General features: G+C 30.5%; 1 protein-coding gene across 3 annotated transcripts in view; it reads left to right on the top strand.

The window, feature by feature from the left end:
• LOC145268767 (N-acetyltransferase 9-like protein) overlaps positions 1–15102 on the top strand; it is a 183928-nt gene that overhangs the window by 166942 nt on the left and 1884 nt on the right. For all 3 annotated transcript variants that reach the window (XM_080124368.1, XM_080124367.1, XM_080124366.1), the window contains exons 4-7: positions 3433–3513; positions 5757–5816; positions 8151–8245; positions 10034–10217. In XM_080124368.1, the coding sequence (XP_079980494.1) occupies positions 3433–3513; positions 5757–5816; positions 8151–8245; positions 10034–10144 (347 nt within the window). In that variant the 3' untranslated portion in view covers positions 10145–10217. The remainder of the gene's footprint in view (positions 1–3432; positions 3514–5756; positions 5817–8150; positions 8246–10033; positions 10218–15102) is intronic.

Raw genomic sequence — 15102 nt, 5'->3', positions numbered from 1 at the left:
AGGAAACGCACGTAAAAAAAAAATGTTAGTAGGCAGGTAGGCTCAAACCCGAAGCCTTGAGGCGAAGGCGGAAAAGAAAGTGAAAGAAAATGTGATATCTTACCGCGACACTAAGAGGACAAAGGAAGTGAGAATTGTTGAAATGAAACGATTAATGAGTTGACACAGGCGCATAAAAATCACACATTTAACTTTGGTTGCAAGCCAGTTAAGCTTGTTCCCCAAAGACCAGATCCCCATAAAAAAGGGGAGTGTCCAAATGAATAGCAATTGTCTGATATGATGGGTTTTCCCCACATTGATCAAAGCTCATTGCTTTCTGAATGTCCCGGCACGAAAGGCCGAGAACATGACTTTGCTTTTAATTTTTAGTTTTGCTTTTATACAAAAAACATGCGAGAAGACAAAATAGGGGAATTTTATAAAATAAAAGTCGCTCAAATAAAAGATAGACACGACATCTATTGGTAAATCGTAGATATTATAATCAAGGGAGTATATAAAAAGTTTTAAGAAATGGTAACCCCCCCCCCCCCCCCCGAGCGCCCCCACCCAAAAAAAAGCTTTTGGCGGACATACAAAAAAAGTGCACACACATATTTTTCGCTTTTATATAATAGATAGGTTAAACCAATTTTTCAAATAAAAATATAGATAAATCTAGAAAAAAATTTCTTTAAAAAAATTTATCATAAAATGAACGAAAGAACAAAGGACAGTATTACAAATTAATTAACAATATTGGATGATTTAACAAATTAATTAACAATATTGGATGATTTAACAAATTAATTAACAATATTGGATGATTTGGAATGGAAATGTAGTATCTGTTCTGTCATGTAGTATAAATTTTGGTCCTCTAATCCAGACTATCTCTTTTTTAATAGACAGATACACTCTCTTACATATTAAAAATAACCTAGTGTCTAACTTTGATCTCATAGGGATGCAAGTATAATTGATGATCCAATCAAAAATTCAAAGATAAAAACTAAATAGAACTGCATACAAAAAATAAAAATGGCAAATTGTTTTTAATTTAAAAAAAAAAGAAAGTCAAATGCAATCATAATAAAACTACTTGATCAATTTACGTGATTTTTAGAATGTAACATATCTGTTCCATGATGGATACATACATCATAAAGTTTTTAAAAAGATTTTTCTGTATTTTCATTTTGAAAATAGGTTTAATTCTAAATCACCACCATAAATCATTTTCAATTGGGTAGTTTAAAGGCTCAAAGTGACTTTCAAATGTCTATCATTATGAGATCAACCATCTTTCCTTATTATATACTTTTTTCTTTTTAATATCTATCAAAATGTCTTCTATGTGACCATATGAAATTCAAAAGTGAACTGGTAAATGGAAAGTATTTATTCTGGATAGAATTAAACCTGACCAAAACTGAAATATAATTATGATTCTTGTTCAGAATAATTAATGTGAAGAGTGACCATTTCGATTATTTGAACTACTATTCTCATGTTGAATGTTAGATATTCATACATGGTCCTGGATATGACCTTAAACTATATCCAGTGGTGAGGCCCCAGCTTGCGGGCTTTGGGGAGTCTGGAGCCACGAGCCACCCTTTAATTACCATTGCTCCCAGGTCCACTCTGACCCAGAGTGGTAGTACCTGTTAGGGTCCCAACTATGGGTTAAATAGAAACCGACTTGAAAACAACAAATATATTCTATTAAAAAAATTTTTCTTCAAAATCTTTGGATTCGGCATTAAATAACCTGAAAAGGGTTGATATGCCATAAAACAAAAACAACCAACCAGATATTCATAACGTTTCGGTTGAAGTAACCCCCAACCTTCTTCAAGTACATTTTCGAACTTTGGAACCAGGGCAGGTACAGAATTTCATACTGAGTCTTTTTATTTAATCCATGGGGCTGGATTGTTCTCATTCATAATTTTTACTTTATTCTGACTTATTGCCTGTAGTATGTATTTAACTTTCAACCTCCAAAAGATGTTCACTTAAAATGGTTGATCAATGCAATTAACCGTTATGCCATGAGTCTGTGAGGATAACTCCAAAGTTTAGTTAAAAATTTGGTGCTTATTTAGAATCAAATCTTTTTTAAAATTAAAAAAAAAACTAAAATGCAGAAAAATCTTTATGGTGTATGTATCTGTCATGAAAGAAAAATGTCATATTCTAAAAAGTATGTAAATTGATTTTTTTTTTATATAGAAAATCATTTTTTTACGATTTTTAGCCATGGGAAATTGTAGCCATTACAAGGCTGATTTTGATCTCGATAATTCGGATTGAGTTGTCTCCCCCTTATTTATAAAACATGGCGGATCAAAACATAAAATTTGATTTTCTTAGTTTAAAAAAATACTTGATCAATTTACGTGATTTTTTGAATATGACATCTTCGTTTTGTTACAGGTATATACATCATAAAGTTAAAAAAAATTTTTTTTTTTCATATTATTGTTTTGAAACTAGGTTTAATAGAAACTAGGTTTAAGTCCCAGAAATTCTGTATAGGTTCTAAGTTTGGTAGAAGGATCACAAATTTGACAAAATGTACTTTATGAAGGTTGGGGATTACATCGGCTGAAATGTTGTGAATATAACAATCAAGATTTGAATATTAGTTTGAATAATACAAATAATAAACAAAATATGATTGTTTTGTTATCCTAAAAACAAGAAAACCAGTATTTTTGATTGTGCCATTACTTATTGAACCAAATAAAAGTTTAAGCAATTTCAATGTATCTTTTTTTTTTTAATTATACATTTGTTCCTTAAGAAAGAGCATCTGGCAGGGTAGATTTCCCCCTACCAACTGGGTTTTTGTTGATGTTAGTAGTCCCAATCATGAATGAACAAAGCAAGACACAACAAAAATAAAATAATCATTTATCTACTTCTGGTCGTGTCTTGAGACTTTATTCCATGACATCAGCAGATCATGTGACTTTAGTGCAAGGGCCTGAATCTATTATATTTACATCAGTCACGGTTAAGCAGATGTTCTTGAGTTCTTCTGTGCTTCTTCTTGAGTTCAGCTGGTGAAGTCTGGGTAAAACTGATTTTGTTGATCAGGTCTTGTAGGAATTTCTAAGTTCGCACTGGCTAACTGCTTTTACATAGTTTACTTTCTGAAGTTTGAAACAATTTTCATTGGTTGGAAAATATTTGATTTCATACGTTCATGTCAAAACTTTCTTACTCTGGGGAGTGAGGAGGAAAAGGAATTCCAATATAGTGGAAAAAGAAAGAGAATAGCAATTAGAGCCATTTGCTTTTTAGCATTTGTATTATTTCTCAATTTCACTGCATGTTATTCTGTTTATTTTGCTTAAAAAATCTCTGAAGTTGTACTTTTCATCTGCAGTACAGAATGCCATGACTGTAGTATTTATTTAATTTTTATTTTCATTGTAGCATCAATGGTTGGTGATGTGAATCTGTTTTTGAATGATGATGACAATGTACATTCAGCTGAAGTCGAAATTATGATTGCAGGTAAGGATGTTCGAGCCAAGTGTACATTTCACCGCATGAATTATAAAAGGAACGAGTTCAAAATCGCATCATATCTGACGTCATTCAAACTCTTTGCCTTTTCACACAAAAAGCACAGATTTGCTTTTGTTTAGAAAGTGAGAGTATAGTATGCAAGCTGGTTTGGTTACAGAAGGACTAATCAGAGCAGCTGTAATCTTTTTTTTTTAATAACAAAAGTTTTTATACATATGTGCAGATATATATTATACATGGGTCTTTAATCGCCTAGTCTAATGCTGTGGTTTCTCTTTACTGTGTTTCATAAGTGGTCATCAATTGTCTTGTCTGTTTAACTAAATTGAATAAAATTTTTCATGAAGAAAGACACAAGGGGGCGTTCACTGAGTTTTTTCAAGGTTTTATTTGGAGAGAATGGACTTAAGCAAGGCTAATGTTATCTTATCTAGTTGTTTATTTTTTAAATTTTCTAACTTAATAAAATGAGTGATGTAGATGGACAGACATCAAACTAACATTCACCTTAGATTACAAATTTATTATATTATTGATGGTGCCTCATTTGCATGATTTTCTGGAGAAACTGATTTGAAAACCTTTATTTCTCTCTGCTCAAAAATATGACATCATTTGCCATCATTTGATTCTGGTTTATCTACAGCATTTGACCTCTGCTCCCCTGCTTCAACTTTATGTCATGCATCTTTCATTCACCCCTGGTAATGATTCTGCTTTACAGATTTGAGTTATCATGCACTCAGTGTGACCCTTGTCAAGATCTATTCTAGCTAACTTAATCACCATTGACATAGAGTCCCTAAAATGTAACAGCTTCACAAGGACCAATCAGATTCTAAAGTGTATTAATTTCAACTGAACTTTTGAAGGACTATATCCAGACCTTTAAGATTTGTATGTCAGAAAGAGAGAGAGAGAGAGAGAGAGAGAGAGAGAGGGGGGGGGGCTTCTGGACATCAATCAAGAACGATATCTTCTTTCTCAACCTGATCAACTTGACCCTGAGCGATGCTCTTCTTTACTAGAAGATATACATGGCTCAAGAAAATACTTTTGGTATCTTACTTTATTACTTCTTTCATGGTGACACTATTTCAATTGTGTAGGTTACTTAAATTAATACACATATTGTTTATAGACAGGTTTTGTTTCATTTGATAACAATTTTGTCACAAAATATTGGAGTTTATGGCACAGTTTATGCAAAGATAAACTCCCTATAAGATTTTAAATCACCAGTTTTTTCCATGTTAGGCTTTAATGTTAAACATATGGTTATTGTTTTTTTTTTATTGCCTTTTAGATTTTTGAATGTGAATTTCTGATAGACATTTTTTTACTGAATTTCCAACATCTGAATTTTGTATGAATTAAACACATTTTAATCTTTTGTTGCTAAAAGAAGGAAACCAGATACTCTAAACTAGTTCAACAATATCAGATACAGTTCAAAATAGACTTTGTAGGCTTGTAAGGGATGCCCTTTTCTCTTTCCTGCAACCTCTTTCTCACAGAAGAGACGTTGCGAGCCTGTCTCTGCTTTATCATTATTTTCATGGCAAGTGCTCATCTGAGCTCCAGTCTATGGTCGCACCTCACCAAACTTTCACAAGAAACACTCATCTAGCTGAAAACACTATCAATAATTTCCCCTACTCTTTATCTGGGCCTAAACCTAGACAGATTCCATGAACAAAGTTTCTTTCTTAGAACTGTACGCCTGTGTGTACGTCTTCTGTTTGCCTGCTTTCCAGCTGACTACAATATGGTCGTCTCCAAGTCCAACGTAAACAATTTCTTGATGAGCCGTTCCCCTTAATTTACCAAATTTCCACTACTAACGATCTATGATATTGTCCCATTGACTACTGTACACTCGTTAACCCTTATTCTTGAGTGGTCTCTTGGTCTTAATAAGTGGTGATGCCTATGTAAAAAAAAAGTTGTGGGACAGTCGTTTTGCAGGGCTCTTAACATACATTTGTTAACAGATGTTTTGTTAACAAACATTTGTTAACTAATTGTTAACAGACAAATTCATTGTATATTTTAAAGCTATTTAGAAAGTCATGGATTTAAATAATTTAAATATTTAAAAATAATTTTCAGCTGAAAAATTTGCTTTGTTTAAAATAGAAATAATTGAGATATGATTTAAAAAATTCTTGCAGTTTTAAATTTTGTCAAACATTAAAATTTTTTAATTTGTTTAACTTGTATTGCAGAAACAGATGCACGCGGAAAAGGTTTTGGAAAAGAAGCTGTTCTTATGATGATGAAGTTTGGTGAGTTGATGTCAAATTTCATCAGATTATTAATACCATAGGGTCGTTCCCAAAATAAGGCCTCTTAAAAAACTAAAACGTTGAAAAGCTATGCAGATGAGAGTGATACTATTAAAACAAGCGACATTTTGTGATCTAGTCACCCCCATTTGCAATGCCCTTTTGCCAGCCTTCTTTGCTACTTCGGTCGTAAAAGTTTGGGGCGTACTTTGTTACTCACATCTCTGTCGCGACTCTGAAATCAACGAACCCATCTGCTAACTGTGCTAACATCAACTTTGTAAACATTAGACAGGCACCAGTGAATGTTAATCGATTCAATATTTTCTGCATGCATTCAATGATACATCTCTGCTTCTGATGCATGTCCATGACAGAGGATGTTTTATTAGATTCTCACACTATCATTATCTGTAATGGAGAGCTTAAACTTTCAGGTCATGAATGCATAAGTTCAGCCATCATAACAATACATCTGATCCATTCAGGTGGAATAAAAAAGGGGGCATTACTTTTGGAATATCGTGTGCGTATGTGTGTGTGTGTATATATATATATATATATATATATATATATATATATTAAATTAAAAAGATAGGGAATAAAAGTTACATAGAATTTTATTAAGTCATAAGGTTAAAAAGGAAAAGAACCTCTTTAGGCCATGGCATTTCAAAACTAAATGCTTCTCATCAGAGGAGGAGAAAAACTGGCATTATAACACTAAATGTGTACACAATAATAAAATTGATTTGAGAACTTTTAGATTAGAAATGAGAAATAAAAAAAAAAAATATGAGGTGAATTAATGGGGACTATTAAAGGATAGGATATGGGATAGAACAATGGAAAAGATGGAAAAAATAGGAGATAAATGGAGATAAATGGAAAAGTTAAAAATAAATGGAAAAGATGGAAGAAAAAAGAGAAATATATAAAATAGTTACAGAGAAAAGAAAAAAACATCCAAGTAGAAAAAAGATAGAAAAAATTTAAAACAAGAAAAAATAATCCAACCAAAGCTCGTGGAAACGTATTCTGGGTGTGACAACAATAGTCCAATAAAGGTTGATTCGAAAATAAACTCTAAAGCAATTCATTTTCAGTAAGATAATCCTAAATAAAAATCCAGGTGGGATGACAGTAGTCCAATAGGAATCGGTTCAATAATAAATTCTAGTGGAAGGAATTTTAGGTAAAGTAATGCACAATTGAACCTCAGCGGTCATTAAATGATTATGAAGCATTTCGAGGATGAACTGCAATGTAAAATTCTCAGGTAAAATAGTTCCAGACTATTTTCTTCAGTAAAGAATATAAGTTTTTAGATTTAACATCGCAACAATTTTCCAAAGAATGATGTTTAAAATTTGGCCAGATTAATTCCAACAAAATATATGAAATGACTATGTAATATTTTTTTGACATTTTAAGCAAAAGACAAAAGATAAAACTAAGAATATAAAAAGATGTCATGGTTTATGAATTTTCAAAGTAGAATAAATGATGTCTAGTGAATATATATATTATTGTTATTTAGTTCCTTCCCACGGCAGAAAGATGTTACACAAGGTGAGAAGGTTTAGTGAATCAAGCTAATGTCACTGAAAAAGGAGTACTCTACCCTTTTAAAACTTGCCTGGGAAACCACGTTGGCATTCCTCGTCAGAGCCTTTCAGGCAGTAAGCAATAAATTTACTCCACCTTAAAGATGGGAGACAAGGCCTGGGAGTGTGAACCTCTCAGGACTACCTAGAATGTCTCAGTGTGCCAGACTCCCAAAATGACTTTGTTTCTGCTAGTCTGATTGTTAAGATAAAAATCTTGACTGATATATATCAGTGATTGGAGCTATTGGCATAGTCTAATTGAAGTAGCAGTGTTTGTTGAATGGGTTTGATAAAGGGGGATAAAAAAAACATGGGCAGAGATAAGTTAGTTGGAAATGTAAAATAGGCATTAAACCAAAGATGATGAGGATGCTGTTATTTAATTTGAATAAAAATAAAAAAAATGAATTCAATAAAGAATATAAGTTCTTAGATTTAATATTACAGCACTTTTCCAAAGAATTGTGAGACAGTGTTTAAGATTTAACCAGATTAATTCTAACAAAATGCATAATGTTACATTTGAAATGACAGTGTGATATTTTTTGACATTTAAAACAAAAGACAAAAGATAAAACTATGGTGGCTGACATATTGAATTTACTGAATTTACCACTTTCTGCCTCCCCCACCACCACCCCCTTCAAATTCAGAAAGTATTAGTGCCAAATTTTGGTTTAAGATAAAAAAAATCAAAGTATGGCTTATTTTGTTTTTATTTTAGGAATTGACATTCTTAAACTCCAAGAATTCACTGCAAAAATTGGATTTTCAAACACAAAAAGTCTGGGATTATTCAGAAAACTTGGTTTTGAAGAGGTAAGTTTAATTGTAGTAGAATACATGCATGTGTTTGCACACACACACATACACACACACATACACACACATACATACACACATATAGGGCATATTTCATTACATAAAATAGCCGTTTTTTGTCTATTAATTCTATTTTCGATCCTTTCCAACTTCCGAATAACAGTCTTCACTTCTGGCAGGAACTGGCTGATGTAATCACCATGTTTATCATAAGTCCGAGTACTTTCCAATCCTTCAGACTGATTCGGAAAAAAAAATGTTTTTTATTTAATGAAATATGCCATAGAGAAAAAATGCTGCCTAAATATGCATATATATATATATATATATATATATATATATATATATATATATATATATATATATATATATGCATATATATATATATATGCATATATGCATATATATATATATATGCATATATATATATATATGCATATATATATATATATGCATATATATATATATATATGCATATATATATATATATATATATATATATGCATATATATATATATGCATATATATATATGCATATATATATATGCATATATATATGCATATATATATATATGCATATATATATATATATATATATATATATATATATATGCATATATATATATGCATATATATATATATATATATGCATATATATATATATATATGCATATATATATATATATATATATGCATATATATATATATATATGCATATATATATATATATATATATATATATATATATATATATATATATATATTATCCATTATACTATTTTTACCATTCAATACCTTCCTTTTAGTTTCTAATCATTTATTATACATATTGAAATCGGTTGCTGATGCCTATTGTAAAGAACGTTATACATTCAAAATTTAAAAAACTTTAAACAATAAAAAAATATAACATTCCTCTTTTACAAACAGTTAAGAAAATTCATGTATATTGTTTTGAAAGATTTTACAAAAAATGAACGTAGCTCAAAAAACATTTTCAGTTTTTCCAATGTTTTTCATTGTTATTTCGCTACATTTTGTGATCAAGAATGGAGGACCGCTTGAAATATCAAAATAAAATATTAAATATCAAAATAAAATATTAAATATCAAAAACAACATCGTTTTTATACTTCATATATTCCCCTATGTCCTCATTAACTCATCAGAAGTTAAGGGCAGAATAAATTAAAAAATTGGGATAATAATTACCTAACTGATTCAGATAATAATTACCTGAGATAATAATTACCTAACTGATTCAACAGGTCAAGAAATGTGCATTTCAACATACTTAAAGAAATAAAAAGTAAGATGGTGAACATCTTGAAATTTAGAATATTGATGTTTGTCATTTATTTATTTATTTATTTATATCTATCTATCTATCTATATATGTGTTGCCAGGAAAATTCTTATGAGGGCATGGTCCTTATTCTGCATAAGTAACTATATTTTTTATTCACCTGCCAAAATAATACATGTTTTACAGACAATTAGTGAGACTGCACAATTTTTGTTGACCACAAGAAGAAATGTACAACTGTAATAGAAAAATATTTCTATTGTAAAATCAAAGTGTTTTTGTGACAAAAAGATGCACCAGAGAAGTAGTATAATTAATCGGTGGGGGGTGGGTGATAAATTATTAAAATAAAATTGGATGATCAGACAAAATGTTTAATCCAGCTTTGGAACCAACGGTTTCAGAACATCGGTGTTGCACTTGTATTATCATAGTAGATTATCATGAAAATGAAATTTGTTTTCTTTTACTTTTTTCAGGTTTCTAAGAGTGATGTCTTCCAAGAAACTTCCTTGAAATTACTTGTCACAGAATTTTTACGGAATGATTTGCAAAAACAAACATATGAATTAATAAAAACAACAAATTAAAGAAAAAAATTTTTCAAAATTTTGTTATTGCTGTTTCATGCTCTTTTAGTAATTTCACATCATAATTGAAAGTGTAAGTATATTAAACCTTATTTATAGAATCCTTATTCTACTTTAGACTAAAAGTCATTACATGATTTTGGTTCCAGGAAATGTTTAAAATTTAAGGCTTAAGCTGAAGGAGTCTTAATAAGAAACTGAAATTCAAGGAATTGGTGTCTAATAACTATGGATCATATTTAATACAAGTTTGATATATTTGAATTTTCATCACATATTAAAGCCCTTTAAATTGTTTGAAAGATATTGCAGTCTGGGAAATATTTATTAATTTATATCTAATACATATTGTCAAAATTTCCAAAAGATCGGAGATACCTCCTTTTTACCCTTTTTGTATAAATTTAAATTCAACTAATATAGCCCACATTTGAACGCCTTATACTACCTTATACCTAACAGTTTAAAAATTCATAATTAATAGTTAATTATTTTAGAAATGAATCCTGTACATACAGATGTATAAATCTCACTTTATAAAACACTCAATAAGTCTGACATATAGATGATGCCAGTTATTATTCATATTATTTTTATAAAGTACTAACCTTTAAATGGAAGAACCAATAACAGTGATATTATATAGCATTATTAATGTGTTTAGAAGGAAGAAATCATCAAAATATGCTCACAAATATAAAAGAAAAAGTGCTTTTCACCAAGTCAATGCACCATGTCATAATTTGATGGTAAAACTACATGAATTCCACCCTGTTCTTTAGATCAAGCATAAGCAACTACTAGCTGTTAGCAGACCTCAAAGGAATGTTATAAGGAAAAAAGATTTGACAGTTTACTTCGAGACCAAAACAAATTGTTCTGTTATGAAATGTTTTTTTTTTTACTTCCACTTTTTATTTAATGAAAGTTTTGCTAAGTTTTGTTGGTGTATACAGAGGAAAAGTCCCTTTGAATTAATACTTACATAATTTCAGTTGAATTTTAAAATTCCACATAAAAAATAGTCTTTTCTTTGAAAATATGTTTTTAAAGTTTACATAAAAAATATATTTTTTAATTTTAAATTAAAAAGAAATTATTTTTCATGTAAACTTAGAAAATATTTCAATGTAAAGATTAAATAATATATTTTTTAATTTAAATTAAAAAAAACATTTTTAAAGTTTACATAAAAAATATATTTTCTAATTTTGAATTAAAAAAAAATATTTTTCATGTAAACTTGAAAAAATATTTTGATGTAAAGATTAAAAAATATATTTTTTTAATTTTAAATTAAAAAAAATATTTCGATGTAAAGACTAAAAAATATATTTTTATTACAAGATATTTTAAAAAATAATTAAAAATGAATTCTATTTTTTATGTAAACTTTTAAAATATATTTTTTATTATATAAACCTATTCTGAAAAAAGAACATTTTTCAAAGTAAAAACTAAAAAAAATTTTTGATTATAATAAAATGGAGTACTGTTGTCACATCTGAGGAGGAGCTGATTGGTGCACCCTATCCAGCCTTGATAGAATTCAAAACCGGTTTCAAAACCTAATAGGTGATGTCCTTTTCTCCTTTTTGTAACCTCTTTCCCACAGATGAGATGTTGCGAATCTGTCTCTGCTGTATCATTATTTTCATGGCAAGTGCTCGTCTGAGCTCCAATCTATGGTCCCCTTTGCCAAACTTTCATGAAAAATACTCAACTAGCTATAACCACTATCAACAGTTTCCCCCACTCTCTATCTGTGCTTATATCTAAATGTAGATTCCATGAACAAAGCTTCTTTCCTAGAACTGCCAGCCCGTGGAACACTTTTCCACTTGCCTGCTTCATGGTCGATTACAATATGGTAGTCTTCAAGTCTAATGTAAACAAGTTCTTGTTGAACCATCCCTTAAATAATCCAAATTCTACCAAATCTATACCATTAACGATTACTACGCTACCATCTTACATTCATTAATCCTTATCCTAGCGTGGCCTTTGGGAGTTGTTAAGTAGTGAATCCCTTGTAAAAAAGAAAATATATTTTATTAAAAACTAGCAGTTCAACCCGGCTTTGCTCGGGGCCTATGTACTGTTCATAACTTGCCCTATGTGTGAATACACTTTATGTAAGATTTCAAATGTTTAGACCAAAATTTGTCTGAGTAATTTCGTAGAGACCGCAGAGGTGATTTTTTTTAAAACTTTGATCCCAATTTTTACCCCTTAACATTAATTATTTTGGTCTCAAATCAAAATACAAAGTTTTATCCATGTTCAAGTTACCTATATCCAAAATTGGTGGAGGAATTTGCAAAGGTCAACTCTTCCAACTTTCACCTTTTGGCAGCCAAATTTTCGCCCCAAAACTGATTAAAATGCTTGCCGCATGTCTGAATACCCATTATGCATAAATTTCAAATGTTTAGATCCAAAATTAGCTGGGTAGTTTGCTAGACACCACAAAGATCAAATCTTTTGAACTTTGACCCCTTGGCAGCTCAAATTTTCGACCCAAACCAATTAAAAAGCTTGCCCTATCTCTGAATACCCTTTATGTAAAATTTCAAATGTTTAGACCTAAAATTGGCTGAGTAATTTGGTAGAGACCACAGAGGTCATTTTTTTTAACTTTGACCCCAATTTTGACTCCTTAACATTTATTGTTTTGGGCTCAAATAAAATAAAAAAGCTTGATCCATGTTCAAGTAACCTACATTTAAAATTTCAAGTGTTTAGACCCAAAATTGGCAGAGGAGTTTGGTAGAGTTTTCAAAGGTCAAATCGCTGAACTTTGCCCCCTTGACAATCAAATTTCTGGTTGAAAACAGATTAAAAAGATTTTCCCAAATCTCAATACTCCTTATGTCAAATCTCGAGTCTGTAGAAAATTGACAGTTATTTAGTAGGGAAATATACACAGACACACACACACACACAAACATACACAAACCCACACATTTTCACTTTTATAGATATTAAAAATAAAGCCATTCCGAAAAAGAATTGTTTGAAAGTAAAGACGATTTTTTTAAAGTAAAGATTTTAAATTAAATTGTAATTATGTAAGCATATTAATACTTACATAATTACAAGAGACTTTTCCTCAAGACTTGCAGAAAGCCGAAAGCAGAAGTCAAAAAGAAACAGTTTTATATAATATATAATCAGTTGTTCAACAAAAAAACATCAAACTGTTAGAAAAGCATTGGAATTAATACATCACTCTAGAAGGTGATTATGTTGATGAATAAAGTCGAATTTTACCTAAAAGTTTTTGTTTTATCGGTTAGAACTGGAACTTATCGAGTGATGTACGAAAGACTAATATGTGTCCTAAGATGGGTAAAATCAATTCCATCCAATTATTAGGTGAACTGAGATTCACTTTGGCATCATCTTGGTAACTTAAGATCCTTTTTGCCGATCCTAGCATATGCACTCCAACTTTGTTCTAAGATGTACTCACTCCCAGGCATAATATCCTCCTTTAGGAAAAAGGTTGGTTTATTGTTTGTAGTCTGAGGTGCCTCTAGCGGGTTTCATTCTTGGCTAGTTTTATACCCTTTCAGTATACCCCTCTGGAGAGTTGCCTCCCTTCCCCATGTTCAATTGATTTGTTGCAATGGAAAGTGTGTGAGGGTTAGGATTAATAATAGTCCTTTTACTACAACTAATGCTTTATTCTTTAATATTTAAATTTTAAATAATGTTTTGGAAGTTTTAAAAATAAGGATTGATAGTTTAGATTATTTGGACCATTATTCTCATCTTGGAAGATGTTTTTACAACGACCAATGTAACTTCCAACCTTCTTCTGTTGCCTGATAGATATATGTGCTAAATAATAATCAGTTCTAAATGACAATCTTCTAAAAGTTGAAGGTCCAACCCTCAATACTAAGAATACAATTACATATTACTTAAGACATCTACTCTGTCATGGCTGATGGAATGAGAGTAAGCTACCCCAATGAACTAAATAATGGGCTCCATTGAAAATTCCATACAGATTCCCAAGTTTGACAAAATATGCTTAAAGAATGGTGGAGGTTACATCGGTTGAAGCATTATTAAAATAATATCCAAGATGAAAATAGTAGTCCAAATAATTCAAATAATATACTTCAATATTATTGGCATTTTTTCTCGCAGGGGGAGGGGGGGTCATAAAGAAAAAGATGAAAAATAACTGGACTGGCTGTCAACAATTAAAACTTTGAATTTAAAATTATGTTTTCAAGACTTTAAAAAATAAATTACAATTGCAAATGCAAGAAATATAATTTATGACCAACAATTAATTTTATCAAAAATGGCTGCAAGAAACAATTGAAATAAGATTTTTTTAACAATTTATAACAAGAATGTTTGGATACCATAAATAAAGTTAGTTGTGATAGAAAGTTCATCTGACTCCATATATGAATGAATAGACAACAGAAAACATTGAAGAAATATGTTTTGTTTGGGTTGAAGAGGAATTAAAAACTGCAAATAATACATCTTTACAAAGGGTAAAATGTGCCGTGGTAGATTTCTATTATTGCGGGACATAATACCATGAAGCTGCTTCTTAGCTGACTACAACATAGTTGTTTTCAAGTCCAATGTAAACAAATTCTTATTGAACCATTCTCTTGAATAATCAGATTTTGCCCAATCACCATGAGGTTTGCATCATACCTTTCGATGTCTGTCCTAGGGGACTCCACCAGTCAGTATTTATAGCTTAACCAGTCAATTATATTTTTATGAGGAGGAAGAACCCGGATGTACCCATATTCATTTCACACCAGAGAATATCCTATATCTTTACAAAGCCACATATTAATCATCAGCATCATCATCTTTCAACCATGATCGAGATAATGAAGTTCACACCTTCACAGCAAATATCCTGGCCCCACACAACTGTTTCCAGGTTCCACCTATCAACATATGCATTACCA

Source organism: Euprymna scolopes, chromosome 44 (assembly GCF_053919585.1).
Source record: "Euprymna scolopes isolate OS-2025 chromosome 44, ASM5391958v1, whole genome shotgun sequence".
In the NCBI taxonomy this organism is placed as follows: domain Eukaryota; kingdom Metazoa; phylum Mollusca; class Cephalopoda; order Sepiida; family Sepiolidae; genus Euprymna; species Euprymna scolopes.
The sequence above is the reverse complement of the archived record's forward strand: the minus strand, read 5'-3'. Positions and strand labels throughout refer to the sequence as shown.